Below are 24,295 nucleotides of genomic sequence, written 5' to 3' on the forward strand. Positions count from 1 at the left end.
TGGAAATTACCTCGAAAGAGTGTATACAAGAGGAAGCAACATTTGCACAGAACAAAAAGGCGCCGTCCGATGGACCAGACTGGATGCCGAATTTAAAGGCAGTGCAAGCAACAATCCGCTTTGCATTGGCCACAGGACGGCTGCAACACAAGTAACATCCGCAAACTATAACACCTACGCACCACTTACTAACTCGCCGCCTAACTCCCATTAACACCTCGTGCTAGAGACAGCAGACGCTGCTTCAGCTGCCGTCGATAGGATCCTGAACACTTGGGGAATAAGCTCCAAGCTAGCCCGCTGTGAAGAATGATAAAACACGAGAAACCGTAGCGAAGCAAGAGAACAGATTGTAAGAGCAGAAACTGGAAGACAAGGACTCATGGGTTTCTATGGGACAAATGCTAAGCTTCAGAATGTTTACGTGCCATAGGTTCATAGTTGCCCTTTTGGACTTTCCACCGGGCGTAATAAATGAATGAATGAATGAATGAATATGGGGCGACAATCACTATGAAACACTAGCCCTAATATGAGATCTCCGTTCAGGGCAAGAAACGGGCATTTTGGCAATCTGCGTTTGGAAGCCAAGATGAGGGCAAAGTGGTCGAAGGGCCGGAGCAGATGGACACGCCGTTCCGCTCCAGATACACAGATTCCGACGGATTTCGAGCACAGCCCGCGCTATCATACCAAGAGGAGGACCAAGAGGAGGAGAAAAAGGCCTGGGCAATAGTGAGCGAAGGGACTTGTGTCTGAAATAGGCTTTGTTCGCTGTGCTGGTGATGGTGACTCTGCTGGCGCCGCCGATAAACTAGTAAAGCTAATTGTGTTTTATCTGCAACCGACATTTCGATAGATTTGCCGTAGCTTTGGTGCTTTTCCACCTGGGTTAAGTCGGTGCCAACTCTATATGAACGCTAAATTGCCGGCGTGCCTGGGCGTCGTTGCGATCCATGAGATCTCCCCGCTGAAGAAACACCCGTGCCTGAGCTAGCCGCCCTTTTTCGTCCACAAACTGATGTGTACAAAAATAGGAAATGCAGGCACTCTGTGGTCAGATTATAAGAGGAACGTATGTACCGTAAAGTTCGAAATGGGTGTCGCGGGTTTTCTTAGTTAATTTAGTAACAAGGTGACGGCAATTTGTGGACTCGTACCAGTCAAGTTTCCAGTTGTACCCCGCAGGTCCTGTGTAGCACTGTAAAAAAAAAGCCAGGAAAGGCCGCGCCGCGCCAGCACTGGTGGTAGGGCGAAACCCAGGTCTTTCATTCCTCCTCTTCTTTCACCTCTCATGATAGTTGTCCAAAGAGGAAGGCGTCTTAGATAACGTTCCAAAGCAGAGGATCATTGTGCATAGAGACAACGATATACATATTTTATAGTATTTTGTCTTGTCACCAGGATTCTATGAAAGAGCATCTAGTTGTAGCGACGCATTCGCGCGAAGCTAGCTGATACGTGCTACACAGGCCGCTACGATTTAGTAAGTGCTTGTACACGTAGCAAATGAGGGGTATCATTAGGCAGAATGGGCTGGCAGCATACATAATCTAGAGCTGCCCAACGATCAGGCTGCAATTTTTGGCCCGGATAATGCTAGCCCTATAATTCCCTCCTGGTCTTGCGTATTAAATCTTGTACAATTGCTTCCCCTCAAATATCTCGGATACCGCTTGTGGTTCGCCACTCGGCCAATGTCTTTGACTGTATTCAAACATCTTGTTTCGCGTCAAGCGGTTTCGTTTCTTGGAATATTTTAATCACAATGGATCTAGCGGCGACGTACTCGCGCGAGATTACTGGCAACCACTTTGGCAATAATACTACAATCCATCAGGGTGATGTTCATTACCACTCGTCCACTGATAAGACTCGAGAAAACGAGGATTTGAAATGCCTCACGGACTTACGTACAACGGACCCCCGCGATGATAAAACTCGCATTGAGGCCACAAAGGGCGGCCTATTTAAAGATTCGTACCGCTGGATTCTCGACCATAGCGATTTCCAAAAATGGCGCGACGAAGAACGCAGCCGTCTGCTCTGGATCAAGGGCGATCCCGGCAAAGGCAAGACGATGTTGCTCTGCGGCATTGTGAATGAGTTAAGCCCCCAAACGAGACTACAGGGCCGGAAAGCCAACACGCTGCTATCCTACTTCTTCTATCAGGCCGCCGACGAGCGCATTAACAGCGCTACAGCCGTGCTACGAGGCCTTATCTACCTAATTGTGAAGCAACAGCCGCTACTCGTCTCCCACATACAAGAAAAATATAAGGATGGGAGGGAGGTGATTTTTAAAGATGTGAATACATAGACTGCGTTGTCGGAGATCTTCTCGAATATCTTGGAGGATGCAAGCCTAGAGCGGACTTATATAATCATCGACGCACTTGACGAATGCGTGACCGACCTACCAAAACTGCTCGACTTTATTAGTACGAAGTCCGTCCTCTTTTCCCGCGTCAAGTGGATAGTATCCAGTCGCAACTGGCCAGATATTGAGGACGGTCTTGACTCTACTACTCAGCAAATGAGGCTATGTCTAGAGCTCAACGAAAAGTCTATCTCAGCAGCCGTCGATGCATATATCAAGCATCAAGTCGAATGGCTAGCGCAGAAGAAGAAATATAATGCTATAACAAAAGATGCTGTTCACCATCACTTATCTTCTAATTCTAATAATACCTTCCTCTGGGTAGCCTTGGTCTGTCAGAACCTAGGGAGGATCTCATTGCAGAGTCCTCTCCGAATATTGAACAAGTTTCCACCTGGACTTGACTCTTTATATAAGAGGATGATGGAGCAAATACGTGATTTAGAGGATATTAGCGATACTAACTTTTGCTATCAGATCCTTGCGACGGTGTTACTTGTATATCGGCCTATTACACTGGCTGAACTTAGCTCCCTTGTTGAGTCCCCGGATGATGATCCCGCAGATGCCGAGTTAATCCATAAAGCAATAGGGTTTTGTGGTTCATTTCTCACTGTGAAAGACAGCCGGGTTTATGTTATCCACCAGTCAGCTAAAGACTACTTAAGTAGCAAAGCAGTGCCTACTATTTTCCCCTCTGGCTCAGCTAACGTCCATGGTATCATCTTTTCGCAGTCATTACAAGCTATGTCTGCCACGTTACGACGGAATATCTACAATTTATACTCTCCTGGACTCCCAATCAACGATATCAAGGCTCCAGATCCAGATCCGCTAACCGCTGTGCGGTACTCCTGCGTCCATTGGGTCGACCATTTTTGCTATATACAAAACGGTAATAGCCAATCTCAGGACCAGGTTGACCATAAGTACCAGACAGTCTTCCTATTCCTTCAAAAGTACTTCCTGTACTGGCTCGAGGCTTTAGGCCTTATGGGGCATATAGAAGATGGGGTTCTTTCAATAACAAGGCTAGAAAATCTATTAAGGGTGAGTCGGTCGCGCTATGACAAGTGAAGTGAAGCTGATCAATAAAGGAAAATTCACCGGACCGCCACTCATCAGATTGCCAATTACTAGAACTTGCACAAGATTCATGGCGGTTTATTCGGCAGAACAGTTTAATAATCGCCAATTGTCCACTACAGGTATATACATCGGCGCTTATATTCAGCCCATTGAATAGCTTAATACGAAAAATATTTGAAGAGGAAGATCTTCAATGGCTAAAGCTTAAGCCTACAGTGGAATATAATTGGAGCCCTTATTTACAAACGCTTGGGGGCCATGAGGATTCGGTCAACTCAGTGGCCTTCTCAGCGGATGGCCGCTACCTCGCCTCAGGATCGCGCGGTATCAAGATATGGGATGCGACGATGGGCAAAGAGCGGCAAACACTTAAGGGCCCCTGGGTCAGGTCGGTGGCCTTCTCACCCAATGGCCGCTACCTCGCCTCAGTATCCGACGGTATTACGATCTGGGATGTAACGACAGGCAAAGAGCAGCAAACACTTAAGGGCTCTACTACAGTTAAGTCGGTGGCCTTCTTAGCCGATAGCCGCTACCTCGCCTTAGGGTTATCGAACGGTGGTATTACAATCTGGGATACGATAACAGGTAAAGAGAGGCAAATACTTAAGGGCTCTACTACGGTCGAGTTAATGGCCTTCTCATCCAATGGCCGCTACCTCGCCTCAGTATCCGACAGTATTATAATCTGGGATGTAACAATAGGTAAAAAGCGGCAAACACTTAAAGGCTCTACTACAGTTAAGTCAGTAGCCTTCTCACCCGATGGCTGCTACCTTGCCTTAGGATTATGGAATGGTAGTACTATAATCTGGGATGCGACGACAGGCAAAGAGCAGCAAATACTTAAGAGTTCCGGTCCTGCTGGCCCGGTAGCCTTCTCAGCCGATGGCCGCTACCTCGCCTCAGTGTCCGGCGGTATGAAGATGTTGGATACGACCATCAAGATCTGGGATGCAATAACAGGCAAAGAGCGGCAAACACTCACGATCCGGGATGCGATGACAGGCAAAGAGCAGCAAGCACTTGGGGGCTCTAACTGTTGGGTCATGTCAGTGGCCTTCTCAGCGGGTGGCCGCTACCTCGCCTCAGGGTTATCGAACGGTGGTATTAAGATCTGGGATGCGACCATTAAGATCTCGGATGCGATAACAGGCAAAGAGCGGCAAACATTTAAGGGTTCCAGTCCTGTCAGGTCAGTGGCCTTCTCACCCGATGGCCGCTACCTTGCCTCAGCGTCCGACGATATTACGATCTGGGATGCGACGACAGGTAAAGAGCAGCAAACACTTAAGGGCTCTAGTTCTGTCGGGTCGGTGGCCTTCTCACCCGATGGCCACCTCGCCTCAGGATTATGGAACGGTGGTATTACGATCTGGGATGTGACGACAGGCAAAGAGCGGCAAACACTTAAGGGCTCTGGTACGGTTGAGTCAGTAGCCTTCTCACCCGATGGCCGCTACCTTGCCTTACTGTTACCCGGGTCAACCGGCCCTAGTATTACGATCTGGGATGCGACGACAGGCAAAGAGCGGCAAAGACTTAGGGATTCCAGCCCTGTCAGCCCGGTGGCCTTCTCAGCGGATGGCCGCTACCTTGCCTCAGGGTTATGGAACGGTGGTATTATAATCTGGGATGCAACGACAGGCAAAGTGCTGCAAACACTTAAGGTTGGCACTACAATACATACTATATCTTTCGACGATACGGCTTCATACCTGCACACCGAAATCGGCCCTATAAAATTAGGCATAGAACATCGAACTGAGGCCCAAGTTCTGTCTCCAGATTCAAATCCGGCTCAGGGTCAGGATCAACGACGACTTATTGCTAATGATGCTGAGAAGGCAAACCATGTTAGCTACGGCCTAAGCGCCGACAAATGTTGGATCACCTGGAATGGGCATAATCTACTGTGGCTTCCGCCCGAATACCAGCCTTCCACGTCGGCTATATGGCCTTGTGCACCATCTTCGTCGCCACAGGTGCCGTTAACGGACGTAGCTATGGCTCTAGGTAGTGGTCTAGGGAGAGTGGTGGTATTTAGGATGTCGGGTTCGGGGCCATATTCCCTATTATAATTACTCTCTGAGCGTGACACAGCTTTCTCTCTCTCTCTCTCTTTTTTTTTTTTTTAATAACTGCAAAGTGGAGGTCGTAGGAGACTATGTTAATTTATAGTATCTTGTGAGTGTACTAGACGGACTTTCTCGCATCTTCTAGGTACTGTGACTTGTGAGCTAACAAGCACGTGACTGTGAATTAGATTTCTGGCGAGCTAGAATTGGCTCATGTGATACTATTTTACGGGTACTAGGCCTGCGACACCCATTTCAAATTTCAGTCCCTCCTGTACTAGAATATTTGATTGCGATTTGTAGCCTCCAGGGGAGTTGTTATGATTAGCTTGTAGAAAGCCATTTTTTGCTATAGAGAGAGAGCAAAGAAGAGAATGGGAAGAAACCAACAATGGGAAGGAAATGAAGAGATGCGGGAATCGCCAGTGCTGGCGGTGGAGGCCCGTCTTGGTTTTGTGACAGTGCTCCGCAGTACCTGCGGGGTACACGTGGAAACTTAGAGGTACAAGTCCACAATTAGCCGCCGCCTAGTTACTAAGTTAACTAAGAAAACCCGCGTCACCCATTTCGAACTTTACGGTACTGTATGTACAAGCTTGTCGTTTTTTTGCCTCTCTTTTGCCCAGTGTCACCGAGCAGTCGAGCGGCGGTCTTTCCCTTTTGGGATTGAATCAGCCGCAGTTGATCAGTAAGGGTTTGGGCCTTCTTGCGGACTTTGTGCGAGTAAGGGCTGATGTGTGTCACTACTTGGTAGGTAGTCTCCAAATGGGCCTAGTCGAAGTTTCTTGATGGTGGCTGAACTGGTCCCAAGACAGCCTCGGCAGGGCACCACGGGTTGGCGCCTTCGAGTAGTGTGAACCTGTGATAACGGTCCTGCTTGTCAGAGACGAGTGGGGCCAACGGGAAGCTCGCAGGGCTATCGGTGACAAGTCGTGCTTGCACGGCGTATTATACAATAGTACGAAGTACATACGGTGAGTTACGAGGATTCACGCCCTACATCTCAGCTGGCGCAGATGCGTCCCGTTGATCGATGTTAGCTGCGGGTCTGCCAACAACGCCGTGGCCGCCCGCTCAAATGCTGATTTCCATCCCAGTTCAGCTTGATAAGCGTGTGGGTGGAGCCATGGTGCCCCGATCGTATCGAGTCCAGATCGTGGCAGATGTGGGCATCGACTCTCAAAGGCGGATTCAGCTGGGCTGTGAGCAGCACCAAGGATGTTTCCTTTCCTTTCTCTTTGGCCTCTTGTTCAATGACCACCGGCTGTTGTCCTGAAATGGGTTAGATGGCCCCGTGCACCATAGCGGGCTCCGTTCCGTCGTGGGATTATTGGTTCGAGGCCACGATACACACCCTTGTCCGGAATTTGTTACCTGCATACGCGTTTCTGCTCTTGTAGCTTAGTATGCACATAGACTTTTACATGGACTTGCCCTGGTATGTACTGTACTCTTTCTCCATCCATCTTGCATTCATGGCCGCGGTTGGTCCCAGACCCATAGTCCAGCCTTTCTCTTCCCTGTGCTTAACCGATGCGTCGTATAATAAATATACCGTATCAGTCGATGGGGTTTCCCCATTTTCTCCCCCTTCTGCAAATGATATTCGTCTGCGTTTCCATTTTCGTATTTCGCCTCCAGAACTCCCCTCGGCCAGTGTCTGAATGCTTGATGCCTGGGAATATGCCTCTCGTTTGATCCAAGGTCTTTCTTCTTCTTTCTAGTTGTAGGCGACGTCGCCGGGATCCCAGAGTGAAACATACAGAGAAAACGCGTGGGACCAGAATACAACAATGTCCACACCGACGACGCAGCAGCTCCTGGAGGAGTATACCGGCAAGGAGGTGCCGTACACGTTTAATGGAGGGTTCGTGTGTCTAAGTTACGCCATTAGCTTGGTTGGAACCAGCACCACACTGGAGTTGATTAGACGGAGAACTTCACACAGAGGAAAGCACAACTTGTGCGAGTCTTGTACCTTTTGATGCCGGCCGCCATATAGCTGACACCGAGAAACACAGCTTATTACTAGTCGGCGCTGCCATCGCAATGGGTGGTATTGCCATCTGGTCCATGGTACGACCACCGCGTGGGAAACATGATTGTAACCACAGGTCTTTTCAATGCATGCCGAACTTGCTAACATGGTGAATGAGGTAGCACTTCATTGGCAACCGAGCCATCTACATGCTCCACGGTGAGGGAGCCTTCCAAATCGCCTATTCGACCGCCCTTACCGTCTTGTCTCTCCTGATGCCCATACTCGTGCTCGTGCTCGCCTTCCTCGGCGTCAACGGCAATAGTCGAATTCGATGGTGGCGAATTGTGTTCGCAGGATTGCTCTCTGGCGGCGCCATTTGCGGCATGCACTACCTCGCCGACTCGTCCATCAGCAACTACCGGAGCTCATATCAGCTCTCCTACCTTATTGGCTCTGTCGTTATTGCCGTACTTGCCAGCACCACGGCCCTCGCTCTCTTCTTCGTCTTTGAGAATACCTGGAGCAGCGCCTGGTGGAAGAGACTGGGTTGTGCCATGGTCCTAGCCGGAGCGGTGTCTGGCATGCACTGGTGCGCCGCTGTTGGAACGAGTTACACCCTGTTGCACAACACGCCTGGTAAGGGGGTCTCACGTAAGGATGCAATGGTTGTCGTTATTTGCCTGGTAAATTTTTTTGCAAATCTGGCGGGCGCCAAATGAATGCTGTCTGAAGGCGCCGAAGCTGACCGAGCCTAATGATAGTCTGTCGCTGCCGGTGTTGTCATGACCGGCATAGCCATCTATTCGAGTTGGGTAAGACGAGACTACGCCAGCAAGTCGCAAAAGGTCGTTTTGGCTGCCGGTGTCTTTGATGACAAGGGCCGCATCATGGTCGCTCAAGACGGATATTTGCCCAGCGAAGTCGTGACAGACACGTACTTAACAAAAGTCAGTTGCTTCTTCCCTAAAGCCGGCCTGCCCGCAGAAAATTGACACGCCATGCTTCGCCAGTCCAACGACGACTTCTTCAACACCAGCCACCCCCTCTTTCACTGGATGTTCCGTGCTTCTCGCAACTGGGACATCATAACAAAAGTCATGACCAAGATGACCAGCCACATTTCGCTTCTCGCGGAGGAGCATAACAATGGCAGGGCAGGCGTCCGGCTCATCAGCGATGATGGTGAGCTCGTAGATGAATATGACACCATTCTGCGCGAGTTGTTCTGCGTCACTGCGGACGCTCTGGCTTCCAAAACCAAGGCGACTCTCATTGGCGTCGGAACATTGTGGGACGAAATTTTCGTAACGGGAGAGTCATCAAGGGTATCTGGCCCGGCTCAAAGACTACTTAATAACGACAGCCCCGGCCTACAAAGTGTCGCAGAAAAAGGTTTCCAGCAGAATGGCCAGGAGTACGGCCGCGGTTCGCTCATGTTCCTCGTTCGCAGGGTTGACAGCAAAAAGGAGGTACCGAGGCTTGAGGCTTCAGGGTTCCGCTTTGCAGAGATTCACCAGGTCGTGGGTCTTATTCGATCTAGCATGCACATCAAAACGCCCGACCTGGAGGCTCGTCTACGCAACATGTCCAGCCAGAAAGACAAGACCAACATGCTATCTTCCGGCTTCCACGTTGGCATGTTTGCCGTCCGCGCCCGAATCGACAAGGGCGGCTTCGACGTGCTCGCGCAAAAGACAGCCCGAAATCTGCTTCCCTCTGTCCCATTGCCCGTGGACACTCTTGATTCTAGCAATGCTGCCTTTCTCAACGGCCTCCGTGGCTTGCCGCTCTCGACTGTTCCGCTCAGACTTCAGAACCACCAGTCTGCTTCTGCTCAGGGTCGCATGTTTGCTTCGCTTCTTCGAGATGCCGTTTCCTCGCTGCGAGACTCTCTAGGCGACGAAACATTTGATGACGCTACACTCTTGTCCAAGGAAGTGAAGCTCCCATGTGCTCCCTCTACACCGGGCATATCCCTTTCCAAATGCACCCTCATTGCTTTCCAACTCGTCCTCCCTATTCATGCCACTGTGCTCTCACCTGATTGTGAGTTCACGCCTCTCAACTTCTTCAAAATGCGCCAACTTACATACGGTGGCTCATCTCACAACATCGAGTTTTCCCACATGGTTCATCGCGATATATCCTCAACAGCACATGAGCTGTCTTCACGGCGGTACAGCGCCGCAACCCAAGTGAATAAAAAGTACTTTTCCCTCACTGTTGGTAAGGTCAGGGATAACCTGCCGGGCAACAGAAGGCGTGCGGCGGCCATTTCATTGCCGCCTACAAGGAGCCAGGAACGGTTGTCCAAGGTAGCGTCGCATCCCAGCTCGCTATACAATGGTGACGGCGGCAGCTTCGATGACACCCGCAAGCTCTCATCAACAAGCCAACTCTACGCCGTCAAGGACTCCCACAAGGATCAGGGTAAGAAACTTCACGTCTTTGGCGGCATCATGGTGTCACAAGAGGTATCAATCAACGTCCAAGATGTAAGTGACAGCACGGCCCACCTCCTTCTCCTTCCTGGAATCAAGTATCTAAATGCCACTTTTCAAACACAGAACCAAGAAGACTCAAATCCTCCAGAACAACAGGGCTCAGAGCTTAAGCCTATTCGGCTCCGACCCGATACCCAAGGCAAGATAGAAAGTTTCTACACTGCTACTGCGACGGGCGAGAACGGCTTCGCTGGCCAGGGGAAGCAAGAGGAATCTGCCTTTGTAGACGAGCTCCTCGCTCTCAGTATGCAAGCAGACAAGCGGGCGACTGCGTAATTTGTTTTGTTCTAGCACTATTTTCATTCACACACTAATGACTGGACTTTTCTCTACTTATGAGATGATGGACATGAGGGTTATAGGAATATACCATGCGGGTTTGAGCGAGTCGTGTATTGGAACCATGATTGTACAAAAGCCAGCTATTTGGCACCTGAGACATTCCACAAGCTCTGTATATACGAATAAAGCCTTGGAACCTATTACGATGCTTTGTGTCACTACCTGTATGCCATTGAAGCTTAATCCTTGATCAATGATTGGCATCGCCAAGCTCGTAACCAGCGTTCATGATGTGCTGCCAATTTGTCTTACTGCTCGATGCAAAGGGCAAGAGCATGAAAGAGACGAGGTAAAAAGTAATATAATTAAATCTTCAGCCTTAATATTACTCAAAAGTTATCATATTTAAACTTTTATAAAATTAAAAGCTAAAATATAAAATTAAACCACCTTGGCTCTCTAATCGATGCCTTTTCTGGGGCGTTAAAACTATGTTATTATCGTCGTTGCCCTTTATATAACTAGGCAGAGGACTAGCGAGACTATTGCTTAATATTAGTTTTGCGTTTTCTGGCGGCGTTAGGAGCTTCTGGCTTAGGAAGGCTGAGAGGTGCTATCTGGGGAAAATTAAAAACTGGATCAGACGCTGGCTTAAGATGGCTAATCTAATTAATAATTGAGCTATTATCTATAGCGACGTGGCTAAATAAAATAAGGCAAAAGAGCGGGAGGCATGCATGTCTCTGTGCGCCTAACATCTGCATGCGGAGTACGGAGTATTTATATACTACTAGTAGTATCTCTTTAAGCTATGTTACTCCGTACTCCGTATGATCTGTCTGTCTAACAGGGACACCAGTCAGCGATAAAAATGGTGGCAGCGTTGGCTTCGTTTTAATTCGGCGAGCGTCTTAGCGAGGGGTTTGTTAACCACCAAAAACGGAATCGTGGGACTCCAGATTTGGAGTCTTAGGATGCAAAAAATAGAAGACATCAAACTCAAGAAGAGAGCTTGACGGGATCCCGAATTCTCTATTATCTACGTTGTATGTGCTTGGAAATTGCTTCAACCTGACATAACCCAGATGTGTGGCTTGGTGGGGTACGGCCTGCCAGCCGTGGCGCCGGGTATGGTGCAAGGGGCAGCACCTGAGTAACCCCGCTCGGGCCAAAGCTTCTTCTTTCCTTACCCCTGGACGGGATGGAGTAGCACAGGTACGGCTTGTGTTAAGCAACTTGCGGTAGAGCTTGCGGTAGCATGGGGCACCGGTGGTGCTCGCGGGTACCTCTCACGCACTGAGATCGGCCAGGTTCCTGCATGCATCTCAACCGAAGCTGCATCTGGCCCCAGCGCGCCCACTCGCTCTTGCGCTATTGGACATTAGTAGCTCCGGTAGTACCTTGGTACCTGGCCTCTCGACTCCAAGGCTGACCTTGTTCGATTGATCATCTTGTGATGGGTTTGTTGTTTTCTTTTAGCGGCTTACTTAACACCCGATGGCACCAAATGAGACTACGCGTCAGCGATAGGTCCTAATGCGCCCTAATGCTGCGAGTCTTCCCTCCGGACTCTTATGTCCACACCCATGTACGTACGAGTACCTCAGATACTTGCGCCTGCACCACCGCATCCACACGCTTCGTGGTGCCGCCCAGAGCTGCGAGCCTCTGCTCTTCTTCTCTCCACCAGCCCTGCATCCACCGCTGCAGCCAAGAAGTTGGCCCAACAGCCACGCGCCATGGCAGAGGCCCACTAATCGAATTGAACCTGTTTGTGCTGCTACTAACAGCTTTCGAGTCCCATGAGCTGGACCCGCCCTAGGAGCATATCCCGCGATTCCAGGTTTGGCTTTTGCGACCGTCATCAATATACAAGCATGTGCCACGAAGCCAAGGCTTTACTAGCATAACCGCAAGCACTTAACATGTGGATGATGCCGTCTGCATGCAGGTATTACCAAACCGAGCTATTAGGCTGGAGGGGGAGGGGTTAACTAAAAAAAGTGACACACGCTGCTTCTTAGCCACCAGCCGCCTGCCTCATACCCTTTCCCTCTCTCGCTTGGCGACTTTAAAGTTTTTCTGTCTCACTCGATGCCGTCCCAAGTCATGGTTATTCGACCGTCTCCCCCCATTGTATACTCGTATGGCCTGTCTCCTGTTGCTTATTCGGTCTCTTCATGCTCCTCCACCCACACGTGTCTCAGCTTGCGCCAACTGGACCTGGGTGCAGACTCGCAAGCGATTTTATCAACCCAAAATCTTTTTCTTTTCATGTAGTTGTCTAGCAGTCGTTACCTTTTCCCGTGAATCTGCTCTTCATGATTACTTTCTACCTAAGCAACCTTTACTTCACGCCTTATTGTTACGATTGGTGGCTGTTGAATGATGCTTTACGAGCAGGCAAATACAGCTGGCAGCATTTTTTGATACTAACAATTTCAAAGGCCACCGCTGGCGGTACCTGTCATTCGGGCAAGTACAGCAAGCATGTTGAGGATCGTGAGGCCGCAGGCACTCTTATGCCTCGTCTTGATTCTGCAACTGGCCGCAACCCAGAAGTTTCGTGAGCCGAGATGGGGTAACAATTCCATCTCATCGCCCACCATTTCCATCTCCAGCCCAGAGCCCAGTTCGCAGCACTCGTTTACTAGCGAGTCGAATGGCGATCGCAAGCGGACGGATGGCCCGCGAGAACCAACTACCACGAAGGCTTCTGACACCACTACATCCGTAACGGCAGAAATTCAAACTACTACTACCGTAACTACTTCAGACAGTCCTCTGAACACGTCAACCTCGTTCAAGGGTAAGAACAAACCTCCCCTCTCGTTCACTTCAGCTAGCTTTGTTGACATAGAAGTGTTCCAGCGTCGATCCCAGCAGGCGATCTGCCGATCCAGCCCATTATAACTCCAGGATGGGGTGTTGCTGGAATAATTTTGATGCTCACCGGTCTCGTTTATACCCTTGTAGGCATTAATAATCAGTGGATTAATTGCTTCTTCTCGTCGGCCTTTATCACTGCACTCGGAATCTCGGTTCTTATCGTCTGCACCATGAATGTCCCAGTCAGCCTGGGCATTCAGGGAGCATATGTTGTTGCCATCGCCTTGTCTGGTTGTGCTCTAGGCGCAGCATCGCTGATCTTCAAGGAGTCGACTGAAGGTTTGGGGTGTGCTCTGGGCGGCTTTAGTCTCAGCATGTGGTTTCTTTGTTTGGCGTCGGGAGGCTTGCTACATGATACGATCGGTAGAGCTATCTTCATTTCTTGCTTTTCTGTCCTTGGATTTGGCTTTTATTTCAGTCGCTATACTCGGTATTGGGCCACGATTATCCTAATGTCTTTTGGAGGCGCGACGGTAATCGTGCTGGGCATTGACTGCTATAGCAGAGTCGGGCTGAAAGAATTCTGGGCCTACGTATGGAATCTCAACGATAACCTATTCCCCCTTGGTGCGGACACCTATCTCATCACAAGAGGCATGCGAGTTGAGATCGCAGCCGTCGTCATAATATGCTTGATTGGAATCATTTCTCAGATCAAGCTCTGGAAGGTTTTTCGAAAAAAACGCGGAAAAAAGGCCGTGAGTCTCCCTGAGAGTCAGAGATACCGGGAAGAGGAAGAGGACGTTGCTGGCCGCAATATTGAAGCGCAGGCAGCACGAGAACGAGTTGAATGGGGAAAAGTCTACGGGGGCAGAGCCCTGTTCAACAGAAATGGTACTGTTGCACATCACTCAGATGGCACCGACGGTGGCAGCAACAGCAAGAGCCCTCCCGATGGCCACTCCGAATCTGCTTTTACAGGTTCCAAGGTTGATGGTATACAGATGATGGACTTTTCAGATTCGAATGTGGTGCAGACCGGGGTGGCTGGGCTCATACACGCTGATATGGCCAAGGATGGCAAGGTCATGGTTCGAGTGTCTGCATATGAAGTAATCGAGACGCCAAACGACAGCGAGGATGGGGCAACTAACAGAAAAACTAGTGCTATTCCAGAGTCAGAAGCAGTATCTCATGATGGCGACAGATCCGCTTCGCAGAGAGATGCGGCCAAAGGGAAACAAATTTCCCAAGCAAGTTCGGAGCTCAGACGGAGTCCTCCACAGCGGACCATTAAGACGGCCGCTGAAGTTTTGTCCTTGCCATTCAAGATTCCAACAGAAGACGACTTGAAATCTATTAACGGCCGGTCGTCTGTTACAACCTTTGCTGACGATGAAGCTATTGGACCTGCAGCTCTTCCACGAGATTCTCTTGTCAAGGAGGTCTCAAAAAGCTCAGTCATTCTTCTTAGAAGTTTGTCTCAACAGAAATTGAAACATGTTTCTTCTAAGCATCAGGTGGAGAGCGGCGAAAGTTCTGAAGAATTAGCACTGGATGATTTAGGAATCTCAATAAAGATGCCGAGCTCTGGTATTGTTAGATATGCTCAGGACGACATGTCCATGCGACTACGACCATCCTGCTATGTCGACTACTTTTCCCACGATTGGACTCAAAAGGCTATTCAGAAATCCTGGAGATATATCGCGTCAAACTCCAGTGAACTCGACAATGCGGCTCGCTTAGGAAATGCATGCTTGAGAATATGGATAAAACACATGAACAAGCTAAAGACCATACCTCCAGAGGCCCTGAATTGGTAAGTGAAGCCACTTGTCTGTAAAAGGAAATGCCTAACCGATTCAAGGTATAAGGACTACGATGTTACGTGGCTCTATGGACCATTACAGACAAATGATGGGATTTTAACATCAAGCAATAAAACTATTTCGAGTTCGTCTGATAAGAAACCCAGCCTGAAGAAAAGGAGTACACTGGAGAACATATCTCAGGGATCATTCTGCTCAACATCAATAGACCACGTAAACAAAGTTAACGGGATGACGCGAGTAACTAGTATACAGTTCCGTCTCTTGCCATCTTCAATCCTGCGACTTCTATTCTCTATCAGGGAACGCAAACACGTCCGTTTTAGCGAAGAAATCACAGTCTATTCTTACTAGCCTTCACAATAATTTACGCATGGGACGGACAGTATTCGGTGGCCTTGCACCTCCGCCACAGACACATTGATGCAGTAACTCGCATTTGATCAATCCGAGTCCTTCATCGGGTAGCAGAGCGACAAGGCGGATCTCCCTTCTAGATGCATCGAGGGCTCTACACGATGCCTTGGAGTGGAAATGACTGTAGTCAAAGTCATTTCGGAGAATAGAGCAGCGTGGATGTCGCGCAATGCTAAAACTAGCTTGTTCCGTCTGTGCAGCTACTGAATATATCAGGCCCACCCTGCTCAGATAATATACAATTGGCGCCTTCGGCGCAGTGACATTCGATCTCATATGAAACCACAACAGTATAACTTTAAGGATTACCCGTTGGTCTGACCTTCAGCGGGGCTTACGGTCACCAACTTGGAGTCTCCGCCTCTAAGCCCAAAATCCCCGATACACCCCAAAAATCAATACACACAGCCAAATGTTCCTTTTTCTATCCAATTTAAACCTAGAAAAAACAACACGACGTCTACAACATCTGATCCACGACCGCAAAGCCACGAGTACCATCCGCAACGCATAGAAAACGATTAAAAACGATGGAAATGATGTCAAACGATTAATTTTAGCCACCTATTACATTTTTATTAATTTTAGGCTTGCACTGCAACGTTATTCCGGATTTCATATCACAGTCGCGAAAATCTACAAAAATTACCAAAAACGCGCTAAATCCAGCCAAAATCAACAGCTAAAATCCGCTTCCACAGGCACCAAAACTCCTGTAATAAGGCAAGACATATAAAAAAGTTATTCTATATCGCTTTGAGGTTATTGTAGTGGCTTTCTTTTTATTTTAAGCCTTACCCGTTGGTGGTTACTGTAAGTTATACCAACGGGTAGAAGAAATCAGACAAGTTATTCGCTTCAAAATGACCCCTAGCTGTGCCAGCGGCTTCGTTCCAGGAGGAACGCAGCCGCGGCAGCTAGATCAAATGATTCCCTGACTTGTTCTCGCGCCGTGGTCCTTATAGCGGTTAGACAAGCTAGGTTTCCGATGTTGTGTTTGGTGTTAGTTGAGCCAGTTCAAAGGTTCGTTCCCTAGCTGTCAACAAACTAGCTAGCGCCGAGATCAACCATTACGTGCATCCCACACTAAGTGTGTGACGGTTCAGGCAGATTCCTAAGGGATCAACAAAAAAAAAAAAAAAAAAAAGGCTAGCATGCACATAATAAGGGGGGAAACTTTGTGTAGCCTTCGAGCGGACAGAATCGACGCTTAGGAGGTGACACGTAACGTGAAGGGGATGCGGATGTGACAAGGGTATCTTGGAGGGAGTGTGAATAGCAAGGTTCTTTGTTTTATGGTTAACCACGTCGGATTCCTAAAAACTTTTAAAAAACGGTAGTTAGTCAAATTGATACATAATCATAAGATAAAGGTATAAATTAACCCAGTCCCCTTTAAACCTCCTTTACAGTTATTATATAAGAGAAGAGGCTTAAGCATTTACTTTGAAGACCTAAGTGTTCCCTATTATTGTATATAGGCCGAAAGCGCAATAACCAAAACTCTCCCCGACTTACAGCCAACTACTGCAGTTGAGTTACTTACAGCGCTGCACGCTGGCCGATATTCCACTGGCAGCCAAAGCAGGTTACTTCCATTCCACGTAATCCAACAGCGATCATCGCTAAATCCATAGCCAGTAGCATGGAAAATATAATTAGTTCCTGTCGCAGTGAATGCCCCTATGTCCGTAATAAGCTGTACATGAGTAGGTTTAAACGATAGGTGAGATATATCCCTAATATTGAGTGTCTGCACGCACTCGCCTGTGTCAGCGCGCCAGAGCCGTACCGTCTTGTCGCCTGAGGCCGATGCGACGAGCGACGAGTTGGGCGAGAAGGCCACAGACCAAACCGAGTCGCTATGGCCCTCGAGTGTCTGCGCGCATTGATCCCAATTACTCCCCGTCCTTGGCTTGAGATATATCCAGTTTAGGTATCGCGTTCTTAAATTGATTCCAAATAATACTTGCGCGTGGAGTAAATATAAGGACTGAAGAATATATCTGAAGAGGTGCGGTGCTAATGATTGAAAAATTAAGTTGAAGAATCCGCAGGCAGTCCTTTAAAAAGTCAGATAATTCATTATTATTATCCTCCTGCTGTAAAGTTAGTAAATTTATCTTATATATCATTACATAGATTTACCTGTAGAAGGGCTTGTAAACTTTTAATTAACTTAATGCTTTCTGGTGCATGCTGCTTTAGGAATTGAAAAAACTTCTCTGTAATTGCTAACTTGATTTCCTGCACCTTGGAGGTGATATACCCAATTTCGGCAGGCGTACTTGACTGCAGCAGGAATATGTTTAACCACCTTTTGGCTGTTAATGATAGAGCCTTCCAGGCCTAATGGTCGTAGATCACACATATCTTGCCGAAGATATTTCTTCATAATTCGCAGACAGTTATCCGCTATTCTCGCGTGACTTTGTGATTCATCAATCCAGAACAAGTTCTGTCCTTGCTTCCCGGGATCCACTAGAAAGTCACGGAAGGAGAGATGTAGCAACTTCACTGGAGACTCAGCTGATTGCGGGATGCTTAGGACTGAATGAATCTCATCTAATGTGACATCAATAGCGGGTTGAGGAATGTCAAGGAGCTCTGCTAGAGCAGACGTTGACAAAGGACTTGCGAGTAGCACGATTGAGCCAACAGTATCTCGAAATTGTTGCAGAATTTTCTTCTGATCCCGTGGGGAACGTCCAGCGATCATTTGATTAAGAACAGGCAAGTAAGTTGCGTCAAGTTTATCCTCTTGGCTTTTCGTCCGATAGTTAAGAACTTCGCGAAGTCGTTCGCCAGGATTTCCGCATTTGCGATCAGCGAGAAAGCGACACACAGTAGCAGCAAAAATAAAGAGCGGTATTGCCATCTTCACCAGATCATCAATACTAGATTGACAAGGCCAGTCTTTGTCTAGTTGTCGGTGTTCGTGCGCTGTTTTATTATACTGATCTCGGATTCTTCCTAACTCATGCTTTAGGAAAACTGATAAGTCGTGCTTGATTACAGGCTCGGATATTTCATGTAGAATAAAGTCCTGATATTCGCCCTTAATCTCAGAAAAGCCGAGACGAATTGGAAGCTCTGGTCGGCTAGTGACGAAGACTTTTAACCCTAAGCTTTTAGTACGGCCAAACTGGTGAATAATAAGTTTGACTTCATCCTCTGGATCGCACTCATCTAGGGCATCGATAACTATAACAAGAGATTCCGCTTTTCCAGCATTTAGTAAGACTGTAGATAGAGGCTGTAAGATAAGCTTGTCGAACTGCTCCTTTAGTCCCTTGTCGCTAATAGTGGGGTCGGCATCAAGCGTTCTTGATATAAAGAGCGATAGCGGGTTTCTTCGTTGCTAGTTGAATATTGTTGTGAAAAGCTTGGCTGAGCTCCCTCGGTCACCCTCCCCTCTTTTAAAGAAAAAGCTGGCGCCTAGATGGCCGGTACTAGCAAAAGACCCGCCGATAGTGCGAGAAATGGTTGACTTCCCAGTGCCCGCCATACCATTCAGCCAGAAAATCGGCTCAGTGTGCGAATTCTTAGCCCACTCCATTATTTGATCGAGGAGTTCGACTCGAGTATTTGACAAGCAGATTGAGTTCTGTTCTTCGGCACGGGAGTCGAAGGAGGCTCCCACGGCAATAGGGAGTCGGTCGAGTACTATTTTCTGGTCGATATCAAGCAGGATATTTCTGCGGTAGGCTTATCAGCTCATGTCGGCGGAGACGGATAGATATCGTCATTTAACCTACGTTTGATCCACTTGAAGAGCTAAAAGAATTGTCTTGTATATTGACCGAGGTCTTGGACGATCTTCTCGATGTCTTTGCTCTGGAATGGCCATTTCAGAGAGCGAAGGCCAAGCCGGCTCATTGCCTAGCGGGCTGTCCTTGGGTGAAGCTTGTCATGAAGTCCTTGTAGATGCGATTGACTATTAAGAATCGCGATGCGTAGCTGCTGAGAAGCCTTGAACTTCGCGCTATTCGGGCTTTCGAGTAGCTCTTGGATAGTCCTTCCATAGTGATCAGATGGGGTTGTTCTCTGTGTGCAGAGCATTCAGTGTAACATCAAGGCTTTCGGCCCAACTGCAGCGATCAAATTGGAGGGTCGGCAAGGCGGTGGGTTAGCTGCAGGTTTCCAGCCACGTAGCACCTCAGTGCTGGCGTTAGAAAACTTGCAATCATAATAGCAGTCCATCCCAGCTACCAATAGAGAACAAAGCGGGATAAATGATGATCTTGTACAAACAGTAGTCTTTTTTTTCTTTAGATCGTGACAATCTTATCTCCACGGTTTGGAAAAAAGGAGGAGCCAAAGTGATGACCTCTTAGCCCCTATATTAGCCAAAAAGGCACCCACGCCAGCTCGCCGTATCAAAACCACCATAGATCAAGCGTACCTAGATATTACTGGAGAAGTTGAAGGTTCAGATCAATGGGACTAGAGATAACCGATGATGGGCATTTCCGCGACCTTAACAGGCAGCTGGTATATCGACTAATGCATTTCGTCAGGCTGCTGCTTGCTAGAGGTCGACAAAATCTGTACCTTAGCCATGGTTAGGTGTAACTTGAGTACCATGCGCACATGAAGAGCAACCAGCACTGTGATTTACATGTCCGTGCGCTTTAGTTTTTAAAAGAGTTTACTTGGACAGGACGGCGGTTTCGCTCCTAACTGTAAATATGCATCCTCTACGATCAACAATCATGGAGGGAGGCGAGTGTGTTAGCGCAATTAAGAACAGGTATATCGAGACTGAATTCATACCTTTACCACATCAACGCAGCACCATCGGACAGATGCGACTGTGGGCAAGCAAGAGAGACTGTTGAGCACTTTCTGTTCCGGTGCCGAAAATGGATGAACTACCGCACAGGGATGCTTGAATGTACCTATACGCAGATGGGAAATATCTCTTTCTACCTTGGAGGAAAATCGCGTTCTGACGACCAAAAATGGATACCAAACTTGAGAGCTATTCGAGCGACGATCCGGTTTGCGTTGGCTACGGGCCGCCTGGATGTAAGCTAGCTAGGGAAATGAGTTTAAATGCATAATCCCCGCCCCACCTAACCCTCATCTCCACTTAACTCTAACGTTCACCCCGTGCCATACGCAGCGAACGCCGCTTCAGCCGCCGAAGATAGGACACTGAACACTTGGGGAATAGCCCCCAAGCTAGTTCGCTAATAACATTACGACACCACGGGAATCCGCAGACAGAGATATAACAAGCAGTGACACTTGACCGCCAAGCAGACTTAGTACTAGTTAAGAAAACAACAACTTAATTTGGGCAATTTGTGGAATAGCACATCATGGGCTTAAGGAAACAAGATCACAGATTGGGCAATGTACGACATCATAATATGGGCTTGAGGAGACTAGGACACAATTTAGGCAACTTCTGTATGTATTAGTAATCAGTGCCCTTTCGGCTCAAGTGCGTAATGAATTGTATTGTATTGTATTGTATTGTAAATATGCATGCACTTGAGTTAACCTTAAAGACCAGCCAAGGGCTGCGTTACCCATTGCTATAATATAAAATATCCGCTTTATTCTAGACAAAGTTCATCCAACCACTCCTTAACCCGACTCACAAATTGAGGAGCAATGCCTGGCAATACCCAACACGTAGCTAGCATCTTAGCGTCCACGGCTTGCGCCTCATACATCCGTCCAAGATGATAACCCTTATCAACGGTAATATAAGCATTACTGTTATCCTCTGCACGCTGTAACTAGCGCTAAAGTCCAGATTCGTGTGCATAACTCTAGCGGTATTTCAGCCTATAAACGTCACTGGGCCTACGAACTTTATACGTATGGGGAAATAGGCTCTATACGGTTATAACGGAGGTTCTCCCTTTGTTTGCCATCGAGAAATAATCCATAAATTAAAAAGAAAAAAACAGGGTCTCTTAACCCGGTTCATAGGAAAGCACACGATGTATATGTACCCGGGTTCTTCGCCTACAGGTATCTGGATTCAGCCAGTCAAAGAGTGTTTTTAGCTTCTTCTACTCACTCGTCATACTGGAGCAAAGAACGTCTTCAGCAGGATGAGAGTAACAACGACCAAGATTGCCAGCCCGGCTTCGACCAGCGTCGTCTTCTTTGCGGCCATGGTCGCGGCGCAATCATGCGCTCTTCCATCCTCGTACCGCTGGTCGTCGAGCGGGCCGCTTGCGAACCCAAAGTCGCCATGGGTCGCGCTCAAGGACTTCACCAATGTTGTTTACAACGGCAAGCATCTCGTGTATGGGTCAACACATGACAGTTCTAATTACGGCTCGATGAACTTCGGGCTCTTCAGCGACTGGTCGCAAATGGGTTCGGCGTCTCAAAATGGGATGAGCCAAGCCGCTGTGGCACCAACGCTCTTTTACTTCGCGCCAAAGAGTGTTTGGATCCTCGCCCATCAATGGGGTCCAACTGCATTTTCCTACCGGACCTCTAGCGATCCGACGAACGCAAATGGATGGTCCTCCCCACAGCCGCTTTTTACTGGAAGTATTTCGGACTCTGGTACAGGCCCAATTGACTAAACATTAATCGGCGATAGTTCCAATATGTATCTGTTCTTTGCAGGGGACAACGGTAAAATCTACAGGGCTAGTATGCCGATTGGAAACTTCCCTGGTAACTTCGGTAGCTCGTCAACGGTAATCATGAGTGACTCCACCAGCAACCTTTTCGAGGCGGTCCAAGTCTATACGCTCAAGGGGCTGAACAAGTATCTTATGATTGTCGAATGTATCGGTGCAAACGGGCGGTATTTCCGCTCTTTCACGGCTACAAGCCTGGGCGGTTCGTGGACAGCACAGGCCGCGACCGAGAGCAACCCCTTCGCCGGCAAGGCCAACAGCGGCGCTACCTGGACCAACGACATCAGCCACGGCGATCTGGCCCGATCCAACCCGGACCAGACCATGACCGTCGATCCCTGCAACCTCCAGCTACTCTACCAGGGACGCGACCCCAACTCCAACCCCAGCTACGACCTCTTGCCGTACCGGCCCGGTCTGCTTACGCTGCAGAACCCCGGTACCTCTACTGGCGGTGGTGGTGGGTCGATGTCTTCGTCCGCTACACTCGCGACCTCTACTGTCAAACCTACCACTACCTCTTCTGCACCACCTTCGGGATCGGGCGCTGCTCACTGGGTAAGTCTTGGCTTTGGGTTACCTTTCTCTGCCAGCTTCGGCTCGTCACGGACTGGGGTTGTCAAGGACATTCTCTCACACATGCCGTCCTGCCCCAAGCCTTGCTATCGGATGACTATTCCCTAATGCCCATATATCTTTCAGTGGCCTGCTGCTAACCATGTTCCGTGTTCAGGGTCAATGCGGCGGTATCGGCTGGACAGGTCCGACGGCCTGCCAGAGTCCGTACACATGCACTTATTCGAACCCCTACTATTCGCAGTGCTTATAAGCATCTCAGCCATGCTCTTCTTCTTCGCTGGACTTTCGACACCACCGTATTGACACCGCCGTATCGACAGAGTGCCGGGGGCTTGCTTATTTTTTAGACTTTATGAAAATCTATTTATGTATAAGTTCAGATCATGCTTTGAACTCTGCCAAAGCTGCTGGCGCAAATTGCTTGCCAGACCAGGTATTAGGGCTGTACATAGTTATAGGGTACTAAAGTAATTAACCTCCGATAAGTATATAAAGTAATTGCGGTGTCTTCCCTTATTAAGTGATTATAAAGGTACTTAGTATACTTTCCTAATAGTTAGTGCTTTGTTAATTGCTTTATAAATCAGGATTATAAGAAAGATCTGGCGGTAAGGGGTAATAGGTGCTAGTTAGCTGTCTGTGGATAAACCAAAGGGTTTATATTGGCATTAAGTCATAGTATTACCTAAGCATAATAAATAGTTATCGTTCTAAACTTAAGAGTTAGATACAGTGAAAGGCGAAATTAGCGTCGCACTTTGCTAAGTTAATTAAATAAGTAACGGGTGCAGCAAAAGTGGCTCCTTGCTAGCCGTTGTATAGCCAAGTACTGGCGCTGCGGGGCCTAACAGCGGCTAGTACTGGCTGTAAGACCCACTGATTCCTACCACCAGAGGCCGCGCTGCTGCCCGCATTGCTCTCTTTCCCTCTCTTCTCTTCAATCACCTATGTAGAGCGCGTTTCTTGGCTGGTTATAAAGTCATGGCTCCGCATATGTCTGCTGCCCAGCGCAGCTTGGTGAAAGTATTACTGAATAAGCAGTTTAATAAGAGAACTATTGCCACAGTCGCCGGCTGCAGTAAGCTTATTGGCAAGGTGGTGTTATTAAAAGGTGGGTTTACCAAGGATCAACAGATACCCATTTGTTCGATTTATTTATCGAACAATTGCTGCAGCACTGTGGCAGGTATCCAGAGCCTAAGTCAGTGCTGGTCATGGACAATGCATCATGGCACTTCTCCCCGAAGATGATGAAGATGTGCGCAGATGCAGGCGTTTTAGTGGAACCACTGTCACCTTATTCCCCGGATTTCGATCCGATTGAGGAATATTTCAGCGTACTTAAAAAGTTTTATCAGGAAGAGATGGCATAGAAATAGACAGTTCATTAGACGGGAGTTTAAAATGTACTTAGAGTGGTGTGTTGACGTTGTTGGGAGCAGCGCAAAGCTAGCAGAGGCTCACTTCCGTCATGCAAGAATCTACGTGGAACCACCACCAACTTAAGCATAATATATCACCGTAAAATTCGAAATGGGTGTCGCGGGTCTTCTTGGTTAAAGTATTGTTTTCATATCACAAATAATGAGTCAATTCTGGCTCATTATAGATCCAACATTCACAGTCACGTGCTTGTCACAAGTGGCAATATCTCTAGAAGATGCGAGGAAGTTCGTCTCGCACACGTACATGAATCCTATAAAC

General features: G+C 48.2%; 6 protein-coding genes across 6 annotated transcripts; 5 read left to right on the forward strand and 1 right to left on the reverse strand.

The window, feature by feature from the left end:
* Window positions 1-1,768: 1,768 nt before the first annotated feature.
* Window positions 1,769-5,828, forward strand: TRIVIDRAFT_203408 (uncharacterized protein; the record flags this gene model as incomplete). The annotated part of the gene is made up of 7 exons (XM_014098557.1): window positions 1,769-2,293; window positions 2,336-2,710; window positions 2,858-3,228; window positions 3,283-3,430; window positions 3,589-5,508; window positions 5,651-5,656; window positions 5,787-5,828. The coding sequence occupies 7 exons, from the start codon at window positions 1,769-1,771 to the stop codon at window positions 5,826-5,828; spliced, it is 3,387 nt and encodes a 1,128-aa protein (XP_013954032.1).
* Window positions 5,829-7,367: 1,539 nt separating this feature from the next.
* On the forward strand, window positions 7,368-9,699 carry TRIVIDRAFT_132753 (uncharacterized protein; the record flags this gene model as incomplete). The annotated part of the gene is made up of 5 exons (XM_014098558.1): window positions 7,368-7,521; window positions 7,580-7,623; window positions 7,708-8,211; window positions 8,290-8,475; window positions 8,539-9,699. Coding segments are annotated over 5 exons (2,049 nt in total), but the record flags the coding sequence as incomplete, so codon positions are not given.
* A 3,500-nt stretch (window positions 9,700-13,199) lies between these two features.
* On the forward strand, window positions 13,200-13,817 carry TRIVIDRAFT_47019 (uncharacterized protein; the record flags this gene model as incomplete). The annotated part of the gene is made up of 1 exon (XM_014098559.1): window positions 13,200-13,817. A coding segment is annotated over one exon (618 nt), but the record flags the coding sequence as incomplete, so codon positions are not given.
* A 3,754-nt stretch (window positions 13,818-17,571) lies between these two features.
* On the reverse strand, window positions 17,572-19,242 carry TRIVIDRAFT_224513 (uncharacterized protein; the record flags this gene model as incomplete). Its single annotated transcript, XM_014098560.1, has 3 exons — window positions 17,572-18,614; window positions 18,903-19,090; window positions 19,151-19,242. 3 exons carry the CDS (start codon window positions 19,240-19,242, stop codon window positions 17,572-17,574), a joined length of 1,323 nt encoding a protein of 440 aa, XP_013954035.1.
* An 848-nt stretch (window positions 19,243-20,090) lies between these two features.
* Window positions 20,091-20,432, forward strand: TRIVIDRAFT_155977 (uncharacterized protein; the record flags this gene model as incomplete). Its single annotated transcript, XM_014098561.1, has 1 exon — window positions 20,091-20,432. A coding segment is annotated over one exon (342 nt), but the record flags the coding sequence as incomplete, so codon positions are not given.
* Window positions 20,433-21,466: 1,034 nt separating this feature from the next.
* Window positions 21,467-22,841, forward strand: TRIVIDRAFT_193266 (glycoside hydrolase family 62 protein; the record flags this gene model as incomplete). Its single annotated transcript, XM_014098562.1, has 3 exons — window positions 21,467-21,932; window positions 21,996-22,570; window positions 22,746-22,841. The coding sequence occupies 3 exons, from the start codon at window positions 21,467-21,469 to the stop codon at window positions 22,839-22,841; spliced, it is 1,137 nt and encodes a 378-aa protein (XP_013954037.1).
* Between the last annotated feature and the right edge of the window lie 1,454 nt (window positions 22,842-24,295).

The sequence above is a fragment of the Trichoderma virens genome, assembly GCF_000170995.1.
Source record: "Trichoderma virens Gv29-8 chromosome Unknown TRIVIscaffold_82, whole genome shotgun sequence".
Classification (NCBI taxonomy): Eukaryota; Fungi; Ascomycota; class Sordariomycetes; order Hypocreales; family Hypocreaceae; genus Trichoderma; species Trichoderma virens.